This window comes from Centruroides sculpturatus, unplaced genomic scaffold (assembly GCF_000671375.1).
Source record: "Centruroides sculpturatus isolate CEXI.00-Female unplaced genomic scaffold, Cexi_2.0 scaffold402, whole genome shotgun sequence".
Taxonomy (NCBI): domain Eukaryota; kingdom Metazoa; phylum Arthropoda; class Arachnida; order Scorpiones; family Buthidae; genus Centruroides; species Centruroides sculpturatus.
Genome location: NW_019384685.1, coordinates 201,482 through 228,986, shown reverse-complemented (window position 1 = coordinate 228,986; position 27,505 = coordinate 201,482). Strand labels below are relative to the sequence as shown.

At 27.8% G+C, this 27,505-nt stretch overlaps 1 protein-coding gene across 1 annotated transcript in view; it reads right to left on the bottom strand.

Moving 5' to 3' along the window:
* The window catches only part of LOC111627044 (tetratricopeptide repeat protein 7B-like), a 59,513-nt gene extending 32,926 nt beyond the window's left edge, over positions 1-26,587 (bottom strand). Inside the window, exons 1-9 of the mRNA XM_023370589.1 lie at positions 26,242-26,587; positions 18,034-18,185; positions 15,760-15,928; positions 12,700-12,994; positions 6,959-7,037; positions 4,054-4,184; positions 1,553-1,661; positions 1,411-1,437; positions 1,146-1,205 (exon numbers count right to left, since the gene is read on the bottom strand). Coding sequence (XP_023226357.1) covers positions 1,146-1,205; positions 1,411-1,437; positions 1,553-1,661; positions 4,054-4,184; positions 6,959-7,037; positions 12,700-12,994; positions 15,760-15,928; positions 18,034-18,185; positions 26,242-26,365 — 1,146 coding nt within the window. The 5' untranslated portion in view covers positions 26,366-26,587. The remainder of the gene's footprint in view (positions 1-1,145; positions 1,206-1,410; positions 1,438-1,552; positions 1,662-4,053; positions 4,185-6,958; positions 7,038-12,699; positions 12,995-15,759; positions 15,929-18,033; positions 18,186-26,241) is intronic.
* Positions 26,588-27,505: the final 918 nt, after the last annotated feature.

The following is a 27,505-nucleotide window of genomic DNA, read 5'->3' as shown; positions in this document are numbered from 1 at the left end:
AGTGTTGTTCTCCAGTGCTGCATAGTGTTTTCGAAGAATGCAATGAGTGATGGATGTATTTTGTACATGTGTAGAATATGTAGCAGCCAACTGTGTGGAACACTGTCGAATGCTTTTCTGTAGTCTATATATGCCATGTGTATGTTTCTGTGTTGTTTGTGTGCTTGTCGTAGAATGACTGAATCTATGAGTAACTGTTCTTTGCATCCCCTGTCATTTCTATGGCAATAAGGAAAAATCTGGATAATTGAAAAAATAATAATTGATAGTGAAAGACATGTATGTACAGTATGAATGATTTTTATTTGTCTAGATTTACATATACTGTAGCTTCAATATTAAATTATTTTTTATTAAGAAATTCAATTATTGTTTAACTTCATAATTTTTTCACTTTGTTTTTTTATATCTGAGATCGTTTACTTTCCAACACCATATTTATTAGATACAGGACGTCCAGACTCACTGCATTTCAAAGCATTGATTATATCCAATTTGTCCTTTAATGATAATACAACATGTTTTCTTTTCGATAACATATCAGTAATATTAAAAATAAATACTGTATTTAAATCATGATCAAATTTTCAAGAAACGTTCGTATTAAATTTGGACTACTACTGACCAGTACTAACAGACTGCCTATTGTTTAAAGGCCCTCTGGTGGCGCAAGAAGACGGATTTTATAAAATACAGTAAAAAGCAATTGAAACTGTCAAATTTTTATTCATAAAAATGCAAACTATTTATTGTCTTATGACGAGTAAAATTTTTTGTTGCATTCATGGCTTTTAAGTAATGCATAAACCTTCGAGGCACAAGCCCCTCGGACCGCAAGGCCGTAGGCAGTGGTCCACATCGCCCATGCCTTATGCCGTGCTCTTGGCCACAGAAATGATGTAATTTCAATATAAATTATTTATAAATATGTATGTCAAGTTATATTTTTATTACGAGGCAAAATGTATTAAAAAGTTTATGACCACTGTGCCGGGTGAGACGTTGTTGCAACAAAAAAAGTTATGCGTTCCATCACGTACATAAACAGTATCACAATTTGCCAAGTGCAAATCAGCAAATTCGTAAAATTTTTGTTTATTTTGAACAATCCAGATAATCAAAAATTCGGATAATCGAGGTTCTACTGTATTAATTAATACATTAAAATACAATTTTTTAATTAGTAGTACTGTATTAATACTGTACAAAATTAATAAAATCAGTGTTTGACATGGCCTATTAAAACAGCAGACCTATACAGTACTTATACTTAAAAACAGAAACAAAAGTCATTGATAGCATTGGATCTATATAAACCAAACCTGTTTTACTGCTTGCTTCTGCATTATTTCAATTATTCAGCTAATCTGAACAGGATTCGGTCCCAATTAGTTCAGACTAGTGGGATCCTATTGTATTTGTATTGTGATATTTATACTCTCTTTAATTAAAATGATAGTTTCCATAACTCAAAATTTTGTCAACTTGAAAAGCTTTCTCTATCCATCCATCCATCCATCCATCCATCCACTTCAAGTTATCATGAGTCTACTGTATTAATAATTCTGAAAAGTAATATTTTGTTGTTAATACTTACCATTGCCTCACTGATAAACAACAAAAGTAAAATTTCTTCATTTTCATCTTTTGGACAAAATAAACTGTAATTTTAAAAGTTTATTTAATTAGAAAATGTATGTGTACAGTTTAAATACAAATACAATTAATTTTAAAAATTTATTATTTTTTTCTTTATTCTATTGCACACATTAAGCAAAACTATATTTAATTAATATATCATAAGTTTCCATCCACAATAACAATTTGGTCAATCACCAAAGAAGGAATAATACACCCATTGATAAAAAAAATGACGCACCTAAGTAGAATTGTCCAATTACTGCAAAATTCAACACATACAGCTATGTAAATATCCAATAATTATATTTGCCTGATAGCATGCCAGATGACACCACCAGTATCTTAAAATTATTACCCCGTATCCTATAAAAAGACTTGTAGAGGCTCTCTGTCTTATTAAAAGTTTTAGTGTACAATACACAGTACCTGTTGTTTGAAGGTCTTCCAATGACAAGCATGCCTGTACAATGCAATCAAAGACATTATGCACAGTTGACAGAGTTTGACAAAGGCTGCATCATCTGACTGAGAGAAGAATGATTGTTTTTCCAAATTCCCCCATTATCTGGGTTGTTCTGACCCAACTGTAAGCAAATGTTGGGGACAATTGATATGTCAGGGCACACATACCTGCTTACAATTGCTTAATAATATTAGATAAACAAAACAAACAACAAATGTTATCTAGCAAAATTTTTAGAACTAGCCAAAATTCAACATTTATTACTGACATGAAGACTAATATAAAATAATTTTTAGAGCAATTATTCTTATTAGTAATATAAGAGTAATTTTTAAATAAAAATTGAAAAGTTGCATGTTAGTCTAACTTGATACTTAATGAATTAAGTACTATCTAGCAAGTAGTATATCTTCAAAAATAAAGCAATCAAAACATTGAGTGGATACTGGATTTTTACACAGATTTTTTTTCCTCTGTGCACTATATACACATTTCAGTGTTTTTGTCTTTAAAGCCAAAACACTTATATTTAGTATTACTACTACTCCAATGTGAGTTGTTATAATTTTTAAATCTTATATAATTGTATTGAAAAAAAATACACAAAAGATTGGAAAAGATTGAAAAATTATGTAAGATTGGAAAATTAATTCGACCCCACTGTTTTAAGTAATTTAAACTTTTAAATAATTTTTAACTTTTCCTTCTTTTGCATTAATAAGAATGTTACTCTCCATAAAAGAGAAATCCACAACAACAGAAAATTCTGGCTGTAGCCAATGTAGTATTAGTGGTGGGGCTTGAATGCTCTGAGAGAAGATGTTATCATTGAGATGTGATTATTGAAAAAAGCAGGGGAAAAGAGAGAGAGGTTTTTGAATGGAGGCTGCCAAAAAGGATCAGTTCTCTGTCATAGAATTTCATAAATAAATATTTGCTTATTTTTTGTTACAATTGTTGGATTCACCACAAAACAAATCAGGTATGACAACCATCAACATGATGGTTGTTGTACCTGACATCTATTTTAGTCAGATTTTATTGCATTAACTTAGATCAGCACTTGGTACATTTCTAATCACAACTAAGTTTTGGATACATATATGACACACAAATTAATAGAATTTGAAAAACTAATTGACAAATAATTTGCATTGAAATAATTTCAAAAATAAATTTTAAAGATGTTCAGTTAAGATTTTAATGTTTCCAATTTTTCTTTAATCTAATAAATGACAAACCATTTTTTTTCATCAAGAAATGATTACAGTTTAGAACAGAAGATCAAACAATATGAATTATCAAGTAGACAATCAAAACAGAATGTGTCTTTAACTATTCTGAGTGTCAGAGTATTCTGAAAATTTAAAAAAAATAAATAAAAATAATTTTTAATAACTTACACAAAAAATTTTTTATTGAAAAATATCTTTAAATCTTACTCTGAAGAAATTAAAATAACATCACTCTAACAATTTCCTCACTTTTACTTTTTTATTAATTGTTCCACTAGTAGCAAATCTACTGTGTGATTCTGCAAGAATATTTTTATTTTTAGCTAGAACTTGTGTGTTTAGATAATCTTTTAATTTTTCAATTTAAACACATGTAGTAAATAATATAAATAAATAAATGATATTTTTTTCCAAGAATAAATAGTTTAAGTTAAAAAAATTGTAAGTTATAAATTGTAACTATAATATTTAAATCTTCATGTGAATCTTGAATATTTATTCTAAAATATTTCTTACTTTATATAGGAGTAAATTTTCATGTGAATGAAACAAGCATATCTATAATTGATAATAAATACTTTGTTCATATATATTATTAGAATAAGAAAAATAATTAAATTAATAAATTAAGTTATTTATAGTGTATTAGTATTAATTAATAAATTACACATTTATAGTGTATTTACTTGATAAATATTAATTTTAAACACAAACCTTTGCCCACTATATTTACGAGGTTTCCATGGACCATCTGAACTTTTTCCATTGCGATTGAATAAATAATTTGAATAATCTTGCTCGCTTACTCCCCTTAATAATACTTCTGCTAATTGTCTGGACATTGTCTAAAAAGCAATAATACAATTTTATTTTATTAATATTTATATTATGTGATATATAAATTATTATGTAAAAAGAACAACTTTTGGTAAAGAATATTAATCTCAAATTTTAAAATGATAAATTTTGGCCAACAAAAGTCAATAACTGAAATCAATAAGGAAAGGAGTATAATTTTATTTCTGAAATATTGAAGATTGAGATAAAGTATCAATTAAAATATTGTATATGAGACAGAAAACTTAACAGAAATTATTAAATTATTAATACAAAGCAAAAAGATAGACAACAAGAGAAAAAAAAATTGAAAAAACTGGGACAGACTGAACATTTATCAATATTTACTTAGAAATGTTGAATCAATCTTTTTGGATATATTGGAATAAATACAGATCAAAGTTTGTATTTACATAAAACTTATATCTAATAAAATGGCACTAAATTCATGTATAATATTTTTACTTTGGAGTATTTTTAAGCTATATGTCTGAAAAATAACATATCAGAAGAAATAATAAGGAAAAATGTTACAAAATTCAAAATTTGGAATTTTTATTTAAAAGTTCAGAATTTATTTTTTATTTTATTAAATAAGATAATTATAATTTAATAAAATAAAAAATAAATTATAAATTTTAATCTAAATAACAATCTTTATTTATTATAAAATTTAAAGTTTGACTTTAATTAGCCTGAATATTATTAATAAATCTAATTATTAGTTTTTAACTCTAACTTTTTTTTAAACATAAAATGACTTGAAAAATTTTCAGTATCTTTCCATGAAATATTCAACATAGTTTTATTTAATGTAAATTACTACATAATTGATGACAACGGAAATTAATTCACATTTCTTAATTAAGGATAAATAATTTGAATTTTTTTACATTGAAAGACATTATTATATATCATCAATATTACTTTTATTACAGGTAGATAACATTTTATAAACTATGTAGAAAACAATAATAAGAGATATTAGTATAACAAAATATTTTAGTACATCTGAAAATTATCATCTAATTTCAACAAATATTAAATTTTATGGCAATATTATACATAATAAAAAGATATTTCTTTAAAAAAAAGCTAATGCAATGTTTTTGACAGATGTTAACACAAAATAGATTGTTGACTACTGTTAGAAATAAACAAAATTTAAAAAAAGAAAACACTAGATTATAATTTTAATGTCCTAAACACCTACACCAGAGTTGCAAACAATAATGGCACTTTCATGAATTTTGAAGCCTCACTTAGCATCAAAGAGGAACAGAAACAAAGCAAAATATATTCTGAATATGATAGCCTTAAGATAATTAACAATTATCTATCACAGAAATGATTTTTTTTAAACAAAATGTCAATAAAAATGTGTCAAATATTTACATCACAATAATTTTTCTCCAAGATTTCCTGTAGACTGAATGAACTACACCAGTTTATATTTTATATACACTTTCTGAAAAAACAATGTGATAATAAGAAAAAAAGGCACCTAAATACCATGATGTGATGCAAATAAATGATGTCCAGACTAAGATTAACTATGCAGAAAAGTGCACAAGTAAAAAATAAATGTGTTGTGACAAAAATTATCTCAAAACTAAATATGGCAAAAGGTAGATGATCAATTTGCACCTGTAAAACAATAATGTGAAATTTTTCAATAAACAATGAAAATATAACAATCTAAAAATAATATATTTTCAGATATTTAAATCTGAACTGAATAATGTAAGTATATACTGCAGTGGAAAATAAATATATTAATAAAATCTGATATATTTTAGTAAATACCTTATGAATAATTTATGTTTTTAGATTGTTCATGTACAAAAATGAATAATTACAAGTTCCAACAATAATGTTATTAACTATGTTTTGCATTTTTTATAGGTAAATACTGCCTGCTAGAATTGGGAAAGTGGAGGAAAGTTGTTAGATTGTATTTCTGTATGTTATTATGTATTTGATATCAAAAAACAGTTATTGATTAGAAAAATAGTTTTCAATGCATGCTTGTCTTTTTGCAATCATCCTAGTCTTAAATACTTTCTCTTGTAATTTTTGCAAAAGAATGGCTTTTATGGCAGAAATTCCATTCTGTAACATGAATAAAAATGTCTCCCACTGGTCCTGCACCCTAATGTGACATGTGCCAAATTACTGAATGTGCTGGGAGAGCAAAATGCCAGGTGGTCGTGTAAGAATTGTTACAGTATTCACGTCTACTGGAAAGCTAATGAGACCAGTTACAAAATTGTGTCCATACCCAGTAATAGTTAGGTTATTAAGATTTGAATAATTGTCGGTTCACTCTAGCTACTAAAGCTGTAATTGATACCTTGCAGGTGTCAAGGCTGGGGGTAATGTATAAACTATTATTTATTATTATTATTATTAGGAAAATTTTTATTTTATTTTTATTGTGAGAGGGCGTTTTTCAGTAAGTCGTCCTCGACTGTTGTCGCCATCTTGTTCGTGTGCCGAATTCAAGAGAGTTTAAATCAATAAAGATCAGTTTATTGTGCAATTATCGTGATTTCGTATAAAGTCCATTTGTAGCATCAACACGAGGTTATTGAGATTCTATGGTATTTAAATAAATAAAGTCTTTTTGTTATTTCTAGAAGCATATAATTTCTTTTTGTTGTGTGTTACATAATTAACTGACAAATTTTTTCATATTCTTAAATGAACTGCAATTTCATAAGTATTACACATTCTTTTGTTTTTATAATTTTAGTAATTCAATTTTTATAAATTTAATTACCTGTCTAAGTGACTGAGTAGAACTTGTTTCAACGGCATTTAACACTTTCCTGTATTGCTCAATTGCAGCTGGAAGTTTTCTAAAATAAAATAATAATAATTATTATAATAATAAAAACACTAATTAAAATAAACTAATATTTTTCAAATAAATCAGCTTGAAATTTTCTAATTATCTCTATATTTAATTTCATATAATAAAATACAAGGTATATTCAAAAATTTTCTAGAGTTTAATCATAAACAACATTAGAACAACCAGATTAGAGAAATTTTACCTAGCTTATTGACAACATACTATCATCATCCCATTAAACATACTCAACTATGAGTCTCTCACCATACTACATTCAATTGTGAGACTGAAAGTTCATGATCCATACTTCAGTGTTGTTGTTGTTGTTGTTTAGATAAACATCACTGAAATTATGGAAGAATGTAGCAACATAACCAAAGAAGAGTGAAGAAAGTGAATTTAAAGATTGTTTCTAGCAACATTACTGTTATTAACAGAAATGTGTATTGATAGAAGGAGACAGTTTTGTTTTATGATAAAGTGATTCCAAAAACTTCTTAAAATTTACTTTGTATATTGTAAAGCTTCCATTATTTACAATTTTAGAAATAGCCTAAAATCCAGGAGTTATTATTTCAGAAACTGATGTAATCTACAGGAGGAAATTATAAGCAGAGAATTTTACTTGAAAAATTAATAAGCAATAAAAGTTTTCATAATAACAATGCATATATAGAATTATTATTATTAAAGAGTAGGTATTCAGAGCTCTCTACAAAATGAAGTACAGTAGATCCCCCTATAAAAGCGTTTCCTATAGTTATGATTCCTATAAAAATTGTGGCATTATCCGTAAACAACGGTAAAAATAACTCCTATAATACGTAAAACGTCATCGGGCAGCCGAACTACTTACCCGCCGTCCGTAGCGCCACGCTACGGAGAGATTTCTATCGTCTGGACAGTATTATATAAATTATATATAAATTAGGTACTGTACATATAATTATATATTAATTATATATAAATTAGGTACTGTATATATAATTATATATTAACTTAATTTATTGTAACTTTATTATAATTAAATATATATTTTTCGCCGTCTAGCGTCACGCTACGGCGAGTTAGGCGACCTATCGTCTGTTTAGTACTGTAATTTTATACATTTCTTGTGAAAGAAACATTTCTTATTTAACGGCCATAAAAATTATTTATATTAATGATGTCTCCAAAGGTCAACGAAGTTTTCGCAGAAAAATAATATCAGAAATCGCGGCCGCAATTTGATGCGCTGTTCCGCGACGAAACCAAGCTTTAGCAACGAGCGTAGTCAAAGGGTACACACTCGGTAAGTAATCCTACAATTTTTTGTTTATAACGTAGTTTATACGGATTATTTTAAAAAAAATATACGTATTTTGGAAATGTTGAGTCGAATTAGTCTAGAATCGATTAATTTTATGAAAGAAAACCTTTCAAACAGCCGTAGTCCGTAAACTATGATTCCTACAAAATTGATTCATAAAGAACGGAACGTATCTACCGTCTTATAGGGGGATCTACTGTATTGAGCAAACTAATATACATACTATTATCCTTAGTATGTAATTTTGGTTTTCCAGAAAAACTTTCACTTCAAAATTCAGCTTCTAGAGAAAAATTTGGTCCCCCTAATAAGCATATTACATAAGTTTTCTAACAAATTTTGGCAGTTTTATTTCAATTACAGATGTGGAATTGACAATTACATCAAATACATGGTTTGATGTGCCCTGAGCATGCAGGTGGAGGCACCTGCAAGCTCTAAAAACCACATTCACATTTCATTTTTGTAAAATTCCATGTGGTGAGAGGAACTCTTCTTTAATTTTTTTAAGTGCCAAAATGACTTAAGTGCTGAACTGATATTGCTGCTTTGTTGATAGAAGACTTTAACAAGTAATGCCCAATTAGGCAAAGTGAATATCATGACTATTCACAGTCAAAGGATTGTGAAGAACATTTTATGACTCTTCTTATACCTGAAATTTATTAGAAAACATATGTAATAAGCATGCTCAGGCATTCGGGGGACATCAGCACCAAATTTTGTCTTAGTGATTGAATTTTAAAGTAAATTATTTTCCCAAAACCACATACATAGGACAGTACAGTCGACAATAACAATGTTGTAATTCCATTTTATATGAATTCCATGTTGTACGAGTCACTTAGACTTTACAAATACGTGAGCTGTTCACAGCCCGGCACACTTATTTGTAAAATCTAAGTGACTCGTACAACATGGAATTCATATAAAACAGAATAATCAACAGTGTATGGGGGGGGTCAACTGTATTGGCTTTGGTTAAGATTTGTCCAATAGTTATTTCCACAGAGAGTTCGGAACACCTATTTTAATTACCCTTTAATTATCATCATCCTTTATATCAAGAGTCATGGAAAAAATTTACTTATTAATTTGTAGACTATTCATATAATATTAATTTATATCAATGCTTTATTAACACATATTTATAATCACAATTATCTTCAGATACAAAACATCTTATAATGAAGTTTATTGGTATATGATTCACATTATAATAATTTCATTAAAAAATTTTAAAAACTTTGTATTATTTTCAAAATTTTTTATTTTTCATTAATCTGATAAATGAGACCATTATTCAATGCAAAAATGATGGTTAAAGCTTAATAACAGATTAATCAGATAACATTTTACAAATAACCAATTAAAACATATGTGGTTGGGTTGTACCTCAGAGTTGTCAAAATATTTCAGAAATTTAATTTTAAAAAAATAACTCTGCTATGAACACTACTATACTACACTATACTCTTTAACCTTTTGGCATGTGCACTGTTATAAAGGTACAACATTTTTAATTTTTGTTATTATCTTTTTACAGATTGATTCATATGCCTTCATCTCTTAAGTATTCTTCCACCAATACTTTTTCTAAGTACATGCAGAGTTATGTTTACCATCCTTTCATAGTTCCACTACTATTGAGCAATTGTAAAAGCTAGGTGGCTGTTGTATTTTTTACAATACACACATGCTCATGTGCAAGTTTTCTTTATGAGTTAGTTCTACTTTTTGTGGTTTTTGTGTGGTCTTCATGTACATTATAAGCAATGGCTAGCAACTTCAAGGAGAAGAAATACCAGAAGTTTTAAAATGAGCATTATCTGACGATGATGATGAAACGGATATTTTTGATGACAGAATGTTTGAAAGTGATGAAAATGTTGAATTGAGTAATTATGAAAATGACACTGAGATAACTGCATCAGATAGCAGAGAAGGTAATGATGATATTGAATACAATGATTGCCAGTACTATTTAGGTAGAGATAGCAGTACAAAGTGGAGTAAAAGCCAAATTTATAAAAGACCAAAACTAGGAAAAAAAAAATATTGTAAAGATATTTCCTGGACTAAGGGGTGAAACCAGAAACACTTCATCAGAAGCTGAAGATTTTTTCAAATTTTTGGATATGAACACAGTAGATGAGATTGTAGATTGCACTAATAAACAAATCAACAATAATTCCAGTAAATTTGGAAGAGAAAGGGACTAAAAACACAACATGTAGTGAACTGTTGGCTTTGATTAGATTGCTGTATTTGATTGGAGCAAAGAAAGGCAATACCAACATTAAAGAATTGTGGGTGACTGATGGCACAGGTATAGAGATTTTACATGAAACAATGAGTTATGAAGGATTTATATTCTTCCTGAGATGCCTTAGATTTGATGATAAAGCTACTAGACATGAACAAGGAAAACTGATAAATTGGCAGCTATTTGAAACATTTTTGACTCTTATACATAATTGTAAGGACAGTTACAATCCAAGTGAGTTTACTACACTTGATGAGATGCTACATCCTTTTACAGGGTTTTGTTCATGGATTCAGTAAATCCTCAAGAAGCCTGCAAAATATGGATTAAAAATATTTGCACTTTGTGATGCAAAAACATTCTATTGCAATAATTTAGAGGTATATTGCAGACAACAACTTGAGAGACCACATGCTATCCAACAGTCTGGCAGATATTGTAAAAAGGCTAGTAGTCCCTATTATAAATAGCTAATGCAACGTTACTTGTGATAATTGGTATACTAGCATACCACTGGTTGACTACCTGCTTGTGAAGATGATTATCATTTCTTCATATGATTAAAAAAATAAATAAACATGAAATTCTTCGAGTTTTTCTGCCCAGCAAAACAAAAGCAGTGAACAGCACCATGTTTGAATTTCAGAAACATAAAATACCTGTTTCATTTGTGCCATAGAGAAATAAAGCTGTCATTTTAGTATCCAGCATGCACGATGATAATATTGTTAATGAGACCAGAGATTACTTGATTATAATATGACCAAAGGAGGTGTAGACACTCTTACAAAATGTGTGCTTCATATTCTGTTTTTCAGATAATAAAATGATGGCCCTTTGTCCTGTTTTTTGTAATTATGAATATTGTGGGAATAAATGCAAGAATAATTTTTGTGATTAATAATCCTGGACAGAATCAAGTAAGAAGAGAAAGAAGAAATCTTTCTGAAAAACTTGTCTATACAGCTAATGAAAGAGCATCTTATTTCAAGATCAGAACTTTTATGCCTTCCACGTGACATCACAGTCTTTCTTCAAAAATACTGTCCTGAGAAACGCTGAATGGAAGATGCAAATGTATAAAAAAAAAAAAAAAATGGTATGTGTTTCAAGTGTAGACATAACAAAAATTCTTCTGCCTCAATGAGGTGTGAGAAATGTAAAAGATTTATCTGAAAACAGCAAGCAATCAAACAAATTTCATGCAATATGTGTTTGTAAAATAGACATTTAATTCATAGAATAGATGTATTGAAATAAAATATTTAAATCTTAAAAACTGATGCACTAAACTTTAATTGTTAAGATATTAATAAAAATATAACAATTTTTTGTGGATTGCCAAGCATGTCAGTCTATCCAGGGAAAACCATGAAATCAGATATTTCTGTATAGTAAAAATCATCATGTTGGTTTATTCCGGCAGAATGCCAGCATGCTAGTCTGAATGAGGTTATACATCATTCTCTAGAGGGTGCATGAAAAAAAATCAAGTTATGTCATAAAAATGAACATGTTTTTATTCTAAACTGTGAAACTTAGCATTAAAACAAAAACTATATGTTTAATTTCTGCATTTTGTCTTCTTTCTAATGATGTAAAATACTGGTAAAATACTCATGGAATGCAGAAAGTGTTTTTCTTATGTTTATTTTATTATAATTTGATCCAAAAACACAAAAATAAAATAAACCTTTCAAATTTCAGAAACTAGCTGTCAATTATCTTAACTTACACCAATTAACATCTGCTTTCTGTGAAATTTGAGGAAAGTGTTATTTTTAAGATCAAGGTAGTCAGTGCAGCCCACACTGCCTAATGTTAAGTCTGTCAAATTACAATGTTATTATTTTATTGCACTGGAAAGAATGTTTTCTTTAACATTTATTTAACAACTAGTTTTCTTAGATCTGATTAATTTTACTTTTTAGTCACAGTCTAATCTGTATGAGGATAACCCTTGGGTTTCTGGCATGCCAGTCAATCCCCAAAAAGTGGTAATAAACAAATATACAGATATTTAATCATTATCTAGAAATGCTTTATTTAGTTAATTAATGTGTGTGTGTATATATATATATACATTCTTACCCATTCTTAATGTAAAGAATAGGAGCCCTCTGTAATGCTGTTTCCAATATTGGTCCAATACGATATTCAGTATTTGGTGGCAATGGAGAACCCGATCCAGGAATATTCAAAGAAGATACTCCAGATGTTAACTGAGGTAAAGTGCCTCCACTCAAACCTTGTGTTCTTTCTACCTCTTGTAAATAACGAAGAGTAAGGTCGCTTGCTGTCACAAAACATTTAATTACTTGATCCTCTCTTTCTGCAGCTTTATATTTGCTTGTTGAAGGTAATGGAACTTTTTCTAAACATAATCCTAAAATGTGAGAGAGTAAATTGATTTTTTTTAATAAAATATTCTCAGATTACACTTAGATTAAATAGATATTCAAAAGTAAATTATATAAAAATACAATAATTTTACTTAAAATAAATTATGAAATTTCTAATATCATAAATAATGTTATTCTAATTTAGAGGCACAACTTTTATTTCTAGAGAATAAATTCTAATAAACAGTTTTTTAAAATTACATTAATTTTTCATTTCTAAATTTTTAGATTGTATCTGCATGTTAGTTACCATTGTGAATTGTATGATTATACATTAAAATATACATATAAAAACATTTCTTTAACTATTATCTTTATTCTCACATGCATAGTTATTAAATTATAACTACTAAAAAGAATATAATTTTAAATAAAAATATACAGGTATCCATCATATAACACAGTAGTTATGTTCCAAAAAATGCCATGTTATGCGAATCCGTGCTATACAAAACAAAGAACTAATGCAAAACATAGGGTTAAGTTCCAGAAGTTAGCAAAAGTATACTATTCTTTTTTGTTACTAAGAAAAATACGTTTATGAAAGCAATAATTCATTTAAAATCAATAATTAACTAACAATCACAATTAAAAGTACTGTATTTCATGTTAATATCAATTTTAAATGAGGAGGATTTATTTTTACAAAGTATCATCATCTCGGCTTTTTTGTTGATCTTGATTAAAAATATCAGCAACATCTTCATTTTTTTATTTTATCATAATTTTTTATGGATGATAAAATAAAAATAAAATATGTTATTAATTGAAAATTTGTTCTAGAGGGTCACATTTGTTCAGTCGCATACCAAGCAATTTTTCTCCAGAATTTGTGCTCAAATACCAAACTGCTGGAGTTGGGAACTGTTTGAATACTGAGATAATGCTGCATTTCATTTGTCATACCTTTTTTATTTTCAACGTTCTTTTTTACCTACAGTTAAAAAGAAGTTTATTTGAACAATTTTAGGTAAATGTTATTAAACTTTACTAAATATGAAAATTAATCTATAAAAAAAACCACAGTGACAGTCTTAATGATAAGTCTGAAAGCAATGACGACATCTGGTTGATAGGAAAGCTAGAACAAGAAAGAAAAAAAATTAGTTTTCATTACAGTAAATCTGACAAAAAGCACAAAACCAATTGAAAATTTCAATATTTTAACATTTGTGGGGAAATCTGATACAACATACATGCTTATTTGACCATAGAATCACCACCTCTTTGATGCCCTGTCAGGAATGACACCACCATGTCCCGATTGACACGGAAGCCACGATGATGAAATTAGTTGGAAAAAAATAGATTACGCGAGTGGCCATGTGAGTGAGCAAGTGGATTCAGATGGAGACAAGTGAGACAGCATTGGAAGCAAGACACTCAGATACTCAGTTAACAAAACAAATACTCATTTATTTTTCGTACTAGATCTACATGCTAACAGTAGCAAGACAATTTGATATTGGATATGAGAATGACATGGGACATGGAAGTGTTTCACGTGAGAAAGAGTTTACATGAAATCACACATTGTTATAGATACCTGGAGGTTTAGGAGACACTTATAGATAAGATGAGTGTTCAATCTTCCACTGGAAAGTTCAGAGCCACAGGGTACAGCTCAAAGGTAGCCGAGGAAAGTTTAATCCAGGACAGGAGTTGGAATTTTCCTTGGGCAGAGAGACTCAGGAGATGGAGGCAAACTGGAGGAGACGATAATCCATTAGTGGCAAGAGATAATAATCCATTATTGACAAGAGATTGTATTTGGTGTTTCTATAGGGAGACACAAGATTCTATATCTGTGGTGAAATGGGCAATGACTGTCATTATAGACTGGTGGTGACTTCTTGCTCAGGGAGAATTAGGCAGTGATTGCCTCTTTTGGCCATCAATTACAATATTCAAATCGGTAACACACAGCCGGGAGGTCAAGGGATCATGGGAACGCGTTGCTTTTGCAGTCAAGAAAATGTAAATTGTCAAGATGTTCTCAGGTAGTAGATGACAAGAATTATCGAGTAGGTATGACAAAATCGATGACCGATTTTTGTTTAAAGTTTGGATTCTCACACTTACTTTAATTTTTTTTAAATATTGAATAACAGAGTTTATACTTAAAAATTGTGAAATTTTGTATAGAGCAGTGTTTTTCAACCTTCTTGAATACGTGACACCTTTACAAGTTAAAAAATTCTGGCGACCCCCTAATGCCATATTAAAACTATATCAGTGATTTTAAAAACTATGTATTTAATTTTCTTTCTGTTGAGACAAATTATTGTTGATTAAAATGAAAATTTCAGTAGAATAATCGACAATAATTTAACACACATAAAAGTATGAAACTTCCTTTAATTATAACATTAGGCACAGGGAACTGTTGACCTTTTTTCCTTTTTTTAGGATCTGAATTTTCAGCTTTTTCTACTTTTTATTTCTTTTTGCAAATCAGCTCAACGTTTTTTCCGCTATCATTTTCTGGGGTGGGATGTAATTCTCGCTGAAATTTTAGTTTTTTTAATGTAGTCAACACTTGTCTTTTTCTTTTACCCGCGACCCCCAGGGGGGTCGCGACCCACAGGTTGAAAAACACTGGTATAGAGGATTTCCAAAACCATGTTAGAGTGAAACCGGAAACTGTTGTATGAGGGATTTCCCCAATTTTCAAACCGTGTTGTAGAAATGTCATGTTGTACAAAGGATACCTGTATATTCATAAAGCATTTTAAAATAAAATTTGAACCTTTAATTGCAAATGACTCTGCAACAATTTTCATTATACGATTAGAAAATTGTCTTTCTGCAAGCTTATCTAGTCCACTCTTAGCCAAATGATTTAATGCTTCATCATAATATCCCTGGGCAAATAAAAGTTTCGACAGCAGTAGATAAGTGTCCGTGACCAATCCAAGCTGCAAAACATTTTTTCAAGATATAATTAACAATAACTTCTGTCATGCATATACAAAAAATAAATTAATTCTCTTTCTATAAATTTTGTAATACAGTAAACCCCTGCTAACTTGGACTTTGCATAATTTAGACAAATTTTTTGAAAAATTAAGTAAATTAAAATTATAGTTAACAATACAAAAATTGACAATAGAAAAATTATAGTTAACAAGTAATTATAATTATAATTTTATTACAATTAATGTGTGCTTTTGATATCTGGAATCTTTGCAATACTGTGCATTATATTACTATAGTCAGCACATTACTAAAAACTGTATATTGCTGTATGCTATAACATTATGAAACTATTTAAGTTCATTTTCTGTAATAATAAATTCAAACTGTATATTCTACTAGAATTGAGTAAAACTTCTGTAAAAATAATAAATTACTGTATATCCATGTTCCCATTTTCCATGTCATACGAGAAAACACTCCACTAACTTTTCATATACTCAGACAACCTTTCCCCCTTACTCCTGGTTAATGGGGGTTTACTGTACATCACAAAAAAGTATTTAACAATAAAATTTCACTTAAAGCTTTTAATGAAAATAATTAGAAAAAAATGAAAATTAACATAACTTTTTACAATTTTTATATATTTTAAAATATTAAATAAACATGAATTAAATTAGAAGTATAGTATATCAGTTCAAACTAAAAAACTATTTGCACATTTTTAAGAATTTTTTTATATAGCCCTTTATATACTGTACTACTATTTGAATTAATTTATTATTTGATTATTTTTTATAATTTTTTGCATTTTCATATTAAAGCCAACTTTTTTATAGTAAACTGGACATTTTTTAATGAAAATTAGCATTATATATCACCAAAATATTTACCGAGCTATTTTTTAAATTATTCTAAAATTGTTTACTCACACTTATTATACTGGAGTGGAAGTATAGCACCAAATCTTTGTAAAACCTTCTAAACAATTCTCCAGTAGCTTATTATCTTGATAATGACTAATGTTTTCAATCCTTCAGCTAGATCTTCTTCAGGTCAAACATAAACGTTGCATTTTAAAAATGTTCCTTTAATGGAATGCGTCTCCAGGTAAAATCCAGATTAGAAATGTGTCCCACTTTATAACAATGATATCATGCAGCAAATTTAACCTGAAGATGCATTCAATTAACAAAACATTTTAAAATTGCAATATTTATATTTGACCTGAAGAAGATCTAGATGAAGGATCAAAAACATTAGTCGTTATCAAGATAATACACTACTGAAGAATTGCTTACAAGGTATTACAAAGAAGGTTTGGTGCTATTCTGAAATTAATTAAAACATAATTTAGACAACAGAAATATGCAAATTACCATATTTTAATGGTTAAGAATTTTAAACAAAAAACTTTATTTTTATACAAATCAAACTGAGCTAATTTTATTATATCTCATTTCTAAATTTCTAATCCAGTCTCTAAGTGTTACTTCTTCACAGATTTAATTTTACAGTACAATTAGAAAAAGCAGGCAAAAGAATTAATTATTTTATTATTTTTATATAAATATAATAACCATTGTAATAATAAACAAGAATAAAAATCTAATGAAAGCCATCATGATTAAAAAAAATGACCATTCAAGTGAAAAATAAACTGTCACACAGTAAGAAATTATCAATCATATATTTTATGAATAATAATAATAATAACTCTCCCGTGGTCACCACCTGGTCATGGTGGGAGAGCCCAGTAATTTTACTGAACCATAGAGCAATGTAGGCTGGAGCACACGCTCCTGGTAGGGACACCCATGCCAGTAAGGTCTATGGGGAGAAATGAAGCTAAGAGTGACCACACCCACATTCTGTGGAGATAATTATTATGGTAGTAACCAGATCAAAGTGTGATACCGGCTCGGCTTTTCATGTGGAGAATGTGTTTTTACCTTTACACTTGTATATAAGCTTATTTGTTTTGTTAAATAATAAATTTTAATATATATTATATTTATACATATATAGTAAAATATGTACACTATACTGAATACAATTAAAATAAAAAATATATGCTTTATATATTTTATTCAAAAATACTAACCTTTGCACCTTGTTCACTCAAACATGATACTAAATATCTTTTTGCTTCTGTTAATCCTGTTTTAGCTTTAGCAACATTTTGTTCCACAGGTACATATTCTTCTAAATACTGTTCTAATTTACTTTCACCTATTAAGAAGCTCACTAATGTATCTGTAAATTAAAATAATGATAAAATTATATTATCGTACACAAAATACATTCACTATAGAGTTATAAACATTGTAATAAATAGATAGTTTGTAATAATGCCAAAATATACAAATAGTAAATATATACAAAAACCAGAATGCTAATGTAATAAAAATATATACAAATGATACAGAGAAAAAACTAAATAAATATTATTAATTGAAAAATACAAATGTCTGACATTGAAAGTTGAAGCTAAAAGAAAAAGATTTTTAAAAACTTTACTTAAGCATTTAAATACAATTAATTTGAATGTAACCTTCAATGAATCAAAAAAACAATACAAAATCTAAATATATAAAATTACTGACTGACTGATTGATTCATCATTGCCTAGAGCAAACCACTGAACCTAAAGAGGTGAAATTTGGTACACAGAGTATGTCATGAAAATGCACACTAAGAAAGGATTTTTTCCTCTCCCTCTCTCCCCATGGGGGAGAGGGAGAGGATTAAGGTTTAACCTGAAGAACGGTTTCTACTGTACTATTTTAGATGCAATTTTTTGTTTTCAACTACATTTAGTCTTCATTGAGTACTTAGGTGTATTAAATTGATAACATTTCAGCCATTGTTATAAATATTTTTATATATTTTGATTTTTTAACCGAATGTTCGAATCGTTTTAAATTAAAATTTGTTATTGCATATTGGTTTGATTATAGAATGATTGTAAACATTCTAGAAAATTGATCAAATTGAAAACAGTTTGTTTGATTCTCAACAATTCTCATCATTCTCAGCAGTAGATGTTATATAACAATTACTATGGTTGTTGAAATACTGAATATAAATGGTGTTTGCTTGCAAAATCCACATGGGCGAAGTCACAGTAACAGCTAGTCTATCTATAAAAGTAAATGGTGTTGCAATTATATAAATATTATATAAATATTTAAATGATTTTAACTTATGTATTGAAATACATTATGAAAAACATTTTGTAAATTATAACCTCCGTACATTTTAATAATAGTGTGACTGATTTTCTTCAGGACTGGCGATACGGCTACACACTGTTACTGGAATCTGCAATTTCTCAATCTATAAATGAAGATCAAGTCAGCCTAAGTCAGAGTAATTACCATCCTTGGTATATAGATATCCTAAAATTACCATCCTCCCAACCATACATGAATAAACTGATAAATCTTAGTGTGAAAAGATTAGTATCCCAACTACATCTCAATAAATATTCACTTTTCATTAGTAACATCTATATCAATTTTTCAAACAACCAATGCTTCTGGTGCAAATCCGATGATTTCTCAATGCAACATCTACTACAAAATTGTCAAAGTTTTGCAAATACACAAGATTCATACAATATCACGTGTATTCTTCAATGTAGTCCATCTCTCGATTTCAGAAATAACTTAAAAAACCTTAATAAAAAAGACCTTTATAATCTATATAATTATTTCATCAAAATCATAGAAATAATAAAACCTACTCAATATATTTCAACATTGAATAAAAGTCAATTGTATCTGTATCGTTACTTCTGATAAAATTGTATTCTTTGTTTTTGTTACAACAGGATTACATGGTACCTACTGTATTTATGTGTATAAATTTGATAATTTGTAAGCTGCTACAGTACCTTTGTAAATTTTTCTTCAAAATATGTATTAAACCCTGCAACAGGGAAACTCCCTTTTTTGCTAATAAAGTTTGATAATAGTGTGACTGATTTTAAAAGAAATTAATTCATTAATTTCCTGAAATCAAATAAATAAGTTAGAACTGTTAAAAATTACATATTTAACATTTTTGTTTTTGAAAAGTCTTCAAGCTTCAGCATTAGATATATTCAAAATAAGTATTCATAGAATACAAAACAATTTTATAAATATTTATGTAATTGTAAATAAAATCCAAAGTGAACTCTTATCTAGTGACACATGAACAGTAGCTACACATTACTTTTTATATTCAGTATTTACAAGGATTTAAAGTATCAAATATACTTTCTAAAATATTCATTATTCTTGGAATTTCAATGTAATGAAGAAAGAGAAAAATAAATATTGATTATTGCCACATATGTATCATGAATTTATAGATATATTTGATTAGAAAATTTTGCACATCAGAGAAATACAAAACCATAAAATAAAATTAATTTATCTGTTAATATGATTGTATTTTTAGAAATATTTTAATTCTTTAGTTTAATCTGAATATAGATAATTCTTGTGAATTGTATAAAATATACAATTCACAAGAATTTTCTATTTATGGGACATAATCAATAGCAATTACTTTGAAAAAATATACCTCAATTTATATTACAGATTTCTGTTTCTATTAGAAATATGAAGAGAAATTTAGAAGAAATTTGAAATTTAAAAGTCAGTAATAAGTAATATAGTGTCAAAACATTTTGTGTAATTGTGAACTGCTTCAAATAGAGATTTAAGTAGTTCAATAATACAAATATTTAATGATTAGTGAGCAATTTACTTAAAAGTAATGATTTTATATATCATTATTCCAATTTAATAAATTAAGTGGAACAGTGATGTATAAAACCACTAATGTACATTATTCTACTTTACTATTCTACTTTACATTATTCTACTTTACATAAAATTATATTTATAAATCTAAAAAAAAGCTGATGAATTTATAGATTTAAAAATTTAATTAAATTTTAACAAATACATTAACAAAATTCAATAATTTAACATAATAACAGATAACTTAATAAACAATATTTGATAATATTCAACTTCATTACAACTTTATCATATACTGAAATAGATTGAAAATTTGTGTAATGAAGTCATTCAATGAAAGTAAAATATGAACATTTTAAAAATAAAACATCAACAATAATATTAAAAAATGATTCTGAAACAATTATTTTTTATATTTTAAATAAGTTATCCTAATTCTGTGAGTCAAGTAACAAACTTTCCTACTTTTTATTTCTATTGATGTATATAAATTTCATATGTCATATATAAAAATTAAACTTAATGGCTTTAGCTTTTCGGTAATAAGTTTTAAAAATGCAATTCTGACCTATTATTTAAAAAATAAAAAGCTAAAAATAAAATAAGAATTTGATTGAAATATGTAATTAATGTAATATATTAAATGTTTAAAATACTAAAAATAATAAACAATGATATTGGTAGTATTATACACTATACAATATATTCATTCTGAAACAATAACATTTAACATTATAGATACAGCAGTAAATTAGGTTAAAGTCAGGTTGTTCAGTTTGTTCAGGGTCTGACATATGCTGGACTGCCTTGCCCATAAAAGATTTTTAGGGTTTATCAAATTGTCCAGATGCTATCTGGCAAATAATTAAAAAAAATAAAAGAAAAGAAAATTAATATTTAAAACTTGTTGTTATAAACATGAAATCAATTGTATAGTTGCAAATTCATTTAAAGTAACAATTTAATTAATAAAAATGTATTTCATTCATTCATATATCATTAATTAATTATTAATGACTAAAAATATGTTTTTCCCACTATGATAACAACAGTAAATTTTTGTTTACATTTACAAAATCTAAAACTGTTGTTGAAAAAAATTTTATTAAGACACATAATGTACAAAATATTTTTATACTGAAAGTTTCATATTACAAATATTTAAACCTTCCAAATGACAAATGAAAATGTTCAAATTAGAGTTTGGTTTTTAAAACTAAATCAACTGAAGATGCTTAAATTGAAAAGTAAGTTAAACTACTTTTAATATAAGTTAAATTATATATATATATTTAGTAACTCTCCAAAACTGGGATAGAATAAATATATACAACCAAATCACTACANCAATAGAAGTCTGCCTCCTGCCAAACTACTTAGTAATTATTTAGCCTTAATAGCCTGATAAAGGCTACTGGCCGCCAAACAGTCCTTTAAAAAAAAAACACAAAAATTTTCAATTAAAAATATAAACAATTAAAGAGAGAATGACCTGGTGAAATGATCAAGAAATGGAAATTTATAATATAATAAAAATGTTTAGTAGTGTATCATGGATTATGTAAATCAATTTATTAATATACTGTGTTAAACTGATTCTCCACAAGAAAAAGCTGATTCATTTTAGTTCTGCAACTTCAATTTATGAGTACTTGATATATGAGAATTTGATATGAGCTGCTTATTTTATTTCTCATTTCCATTTATGAGACAAAATTCTTGATACAATCAGTACTAATTAATTGTTTCAGTACTTATCATAACAACATTTGTAAAAATAAAATATTCTAATCATATCTGTAATGAGACTGAAATTTGTCCATATTCTGATTAGAAAGTTCATCAGTTCCAATCTCCATTTTCTTTGTTTCATTTACACTGTGTATTTGTTCATTAGAGATAATGTAGTACAATTATGCAATTTAATAAACTTTATATTATATTTAAATTTCCACTTCTATTCTGTTTTTCAAATATTAAGAGGAGGTAATAAAAAATGTTAACAAAATGTTTTTGTTAAATGAATACTATAAACATATATTAAATATGTGGTTCACAAAATTACAATATAAAAGAAAAAAAAGAAATAGGAGTATAGAAAGCAAAATTACAGAACCAGGCATTTAGCAAAGTAACTTATATTCAGAAACTTTTTGAAGAAATTAAGAAAATACTTTATCAATATAATATAGTATTGATCCTGGAACAAAAAATAGAGTAGAATAAGTATTATGTGAAATGAAAATACCAACAATAAAGAAGATAAAATTAATGACTTGTTAAAAAAGCAAGGTGTTATATATAGATTTAATTATGATTGTCACACTTACATCAGAGAGAAAGGAAGAGAATTACGTAAAAGAATCAAGGAACATGTTAGAGCAATAAAATATAATTATAAGAATTCGGGTGTTACTAGATACTGCATGATGAACAAATGTCAGATTGATCTTAATGCATTAAGGATGGTTCAATTAGAGAAAAATATGATGAAGAGGAAGTTATATGAACATCTAGAAATAGTTAGAAACAAAAATTTTTTATTGTTAATAAATGAGAATGATGGAGTAAATTTACATGAGTCATGAAATTGGTTTCTGGCTGATAGGAGGCAAGAGAGAATGTGTTCTGATTGCAATAGGAGTGTTGGTGAATGAGGTGAGGAATGAAAATAATGACAGCAAGGAGTGTGCAAAATGTGTTGGGTAAAAGAAAAGAACACAGGTACTGCAATAATTTGAAGCTCTAATTAATTTAATTTTTAAACAAATTAAACAATGATGTTTTAAAAAATTGGAAGAAATGATTTTATTATGGAAATATTGAAAAAATAACAATTGGAATATTGAAATATTGTGTAACGTAAACATTTAAAATTTTTAGTTGATGTATAATTGTAAATTTATTATATATTCACTAGAGTATTAAAAAAGTATTTGTGCTTCGTTGGGCTTGTTTGAAAGAAAGCCCACTGAGGAGAGAAATATTGTAATTTCTGAAATGCATCTGGATAAAATAAAGTTGTTGATTGGTTAGTATTTTTGGAGTCTGAGTATGTGATAATTCCTAGAGAATAACGATGTTTGAACTGGTTACATATTGATATTTGAAAAAGGGAATAGAAGCAGAAAGATAAATTATAGATAAAATATATACTGTTATACACAGTTTATTGTATAAACTGTAAACATATATAAACAGTTTATTGTATCTAATATCTAAAGAAAAGTTTGTTTGCTTGTTTTTTGTGCATTCAGAAATGATTTGAATAAATGCAATGACAATTTGCAATCTTCTTTGTAAAAGAGGTCAATGACCACTCTTGATCAAATATACTTCATCTTCATACTTGCAATGATCTCCCTTTCTATCTTACCAGTAAGATTGCAACATTCAAACATGAGAATTAATAGCATATTGTGAGGTTGCACTTAAGAATTTTCTGAGGATGTTGAGTTTTAATATTTGATTCATTTCTTGTAAAATCTGATTAGTTGGCCAACTAACAATTGGAATCCATCTACAAAAAATTGATAAAGGTATCAAGATTTTGAAAAAAATGATAAGACAAAAAGTTTTATAATGCCTGAAGAACAACTCAGAAGGGGTTTGAAAACATTTGTGTTAGTTTTTTGTTTGTTTTTTCTATTTCATACCAGTTACCAGTTCTGTGTACAATGTTAAGTTTTGAGATGTAAACAGTTCAAATGTAGAATCTATTAGTGTAGAGATCTTATTGCTTGCTAAATAAATAAATTAATTAACTTCAATTGGCTTATATTAGATTATCTTACATTCACTTTTTCAATCCTGATTTTACAATACAGTATAGGTATCTATCTATGTATGACTGATATGAACATGGAATTTGATTTTCTCAAATCTAGAACTTACTAAAAAATCCAGCAATGAGAGTTGAATAACTTTTCTGGCTGTTATGAGTTTTTATTTAAAAAAAAATTTTTTTTTTCTATTATTAAGCAAAATAAATAAAATTAATTGTGGTGCCATTTGTTATGAGATTTTGTTATAACAAACTTTTTATATTTTTAATTACCATACAATGGCAAAAAGCTTAATTTTGAGATTAGGGATGAGTTTTACAAAAAAGTATGTTAATAACAAATAAAATCATTAAGTTTTACCCCTCTCTAGATACGACATGCGACATCCCTTTATCTCCTCATCCTCTCAACCTTTAACCACCAAAATTTAATAGCATTAATGTCCCTCACATACAAGCCACCACTCTAAATTTTGTTTCTTAATCTTTACCCCATTCCAAGATATTAAACTAATTAGATGCCAATACATGCACGCACATCCAAGGAATTTTTTTTGCCTTTTTTTACTTTTTTGGGTTTGGGTGGTCTCAAAAGCGGAAATTTTCAAAAAAACTCAGAGGGTCAAATCTGACACAATTCCAACACTTTCCCTCGTCACGAACACATAACGGCCAGGAAAGTAACACAAATAAAAATCATCCAACTGTTGCTCCAGACCACAGACAACATCAAGAATATTAAACCATCGATCACAGTTTGCTGAATATTTGATGTGCACAAACATAATTCACAACAAATACCAATTTATACATAAATATAAATAAAAAAAGTAATATTTCATTTTATGTATTTATTCTTAATGACTGAATTGTTATCATTAAAATACAAATTAATAAATGTAATTTATAATTATAAATAAGTTATTCATTTAAATAATTTAAAGATCAATCATCAATTATGCGAATAAACTTGTAGGTTATAACCAACGTATTTCAAATCTTTGCAAAGATAATTTGTGCGTTTTGACTTTACTTCTAAAACTGAAAGGACAATAACTAAGCAAAAAAAATTTTATATAGCTAACTCTAACCGGATGTTGTTTGTTTACAAAATACGTAATTAATAAACAGATAAATTTTAACAATTAAACCTTGCTTTATATCATTAGAAACATTAACACAATAATTTTATTTTGAGCTAAAAACAGAATTAATTCAGACAGGATGATGTTAATTACAATAAATAATAGATAATTAATATATATGAAAACAAAATGTATATTCTTATAAATTTGATTTATTAATTATATATATATATTTTTTTTATGGACCTTACTGAATGATTGTTTTATACAAGAAAGGATTGCTTTGTTTGTTTGTTTTATTATGACAACGCGGCAATCTGCCTAGGGGGTGGCCTTCCGGGAGGTCTTTTTAAGGATAACTGTCCCCTATTTGGGCAATACGGACTTGGAGAAAAACCCACTAGCCCATCCCAGCCAGGTGCAAACACACACCTGACTCCCAGCGTTTGGGGAACGGAACCACTTGGCCACTGGTGGACCAAAAGGATTGCTAAATCCTTATTATTTCATATAATTTATGTTTGCTGCATATCAATCATTACATTGTGCAGTAAGTGCCAAAGATTTAGTTTGCAAACATATATTTTTTTACACGTTAAAAGCAAAGAAAAACATCTTGAAACTATAACCTTGATTAGTTAAAATAAGCATAATGAAACTTGTAAAATGATAAAAGTAGACCTCACCAAAGCCAGTATTCCTTTGGGATAGTTGTTCGGCTAATTCAATTACTTTTCTCCAATTTGACTCCTCGCGATTTTTTTCGATGTCGGACTCTAAACGAGTTGCTGTCTTTGGTTTTGATGTCATTGTTTATCATATCTTTAATTCCAAAGTTTTCATAATTAAAGTTACTAAAAAATTTAATTTAATTTCCGAATGCATCACGTTATTGTCCGTTCTCTCGACATCGTATACGATCGTAATTTTGAAAAATCATATTGAAAATAACGTGAAAAAATAATTTTAAATAATTAAAATTAACTTTTCAACCGGAGTTATCTACGACGACGATCATGATAACTACATATAAGAATCCACCTGGTGGTCGAAATATTTAAAATCTATCTTTTTTTTTAATATTAATATTTTCGTTTTATAAAATCGTTTTATTATTGTTTGATTATTCTATAACATTACTTTGATTCGTCAAATAATTAAAAATAATTTTTTAAATCAATTTATAAGAAAAAGGGATACTTTTTCGTTTTTTGACTCTCTGCCCTATTGACGCTAACCGAGTCTTTCCCGAGTCCATCGTGAGTTCGGTCGTACCACAAATGGAAGAGTGGTGAGAGACGAGGCCCGACATATCCAGAATAAAACACCTCCGAAAAATTCCTGTGATTGCTGATTGCTTGCCCGTACTCGATCTCGGATTCCTACAACCTACCGCTCTAGCATTCTTATGTATTTAAATTTTGGCCTCGGTCGTCCGATTGACCAAAATTTAAATGCATAAGAAATAAACTCATTTTAGTAAGTTTTGTAAAAGTCTGTCGTAGCAAAATCATTTTTATGCGAAGAATACTGACAGTAATTATGATATATGGATGTCTCTATTATCGGTGGTTTTATTAATGAGTTGAATGAACATAAATAAGAAATTACCTTAATTTGAATAAAACATGACAAATCGAAAGGCATATTTGATTGAATTTTACGTCTTTCGTGGCTAAAAAAAATTCCTTATTCGGTGGTTGTCGGAATAATATTAAATAAGTTATACAAATTATTTTGTTTCGGCTTGTACCGTGATTTTTTGATTGTCATGTATAATGACAACTAATGATGGGTTGTTAATCAACCATTTGTTATATTTTATAGATGTTATTGGAAAAATAATAGTATATTGTTATTTAGAAGTATACCCAAGGAAATACGCACGTCTCTTTGCGTATATTCCTCCGGTAAAAAAGTACTTCACCGAGATTGTTTCGTTATACAGAT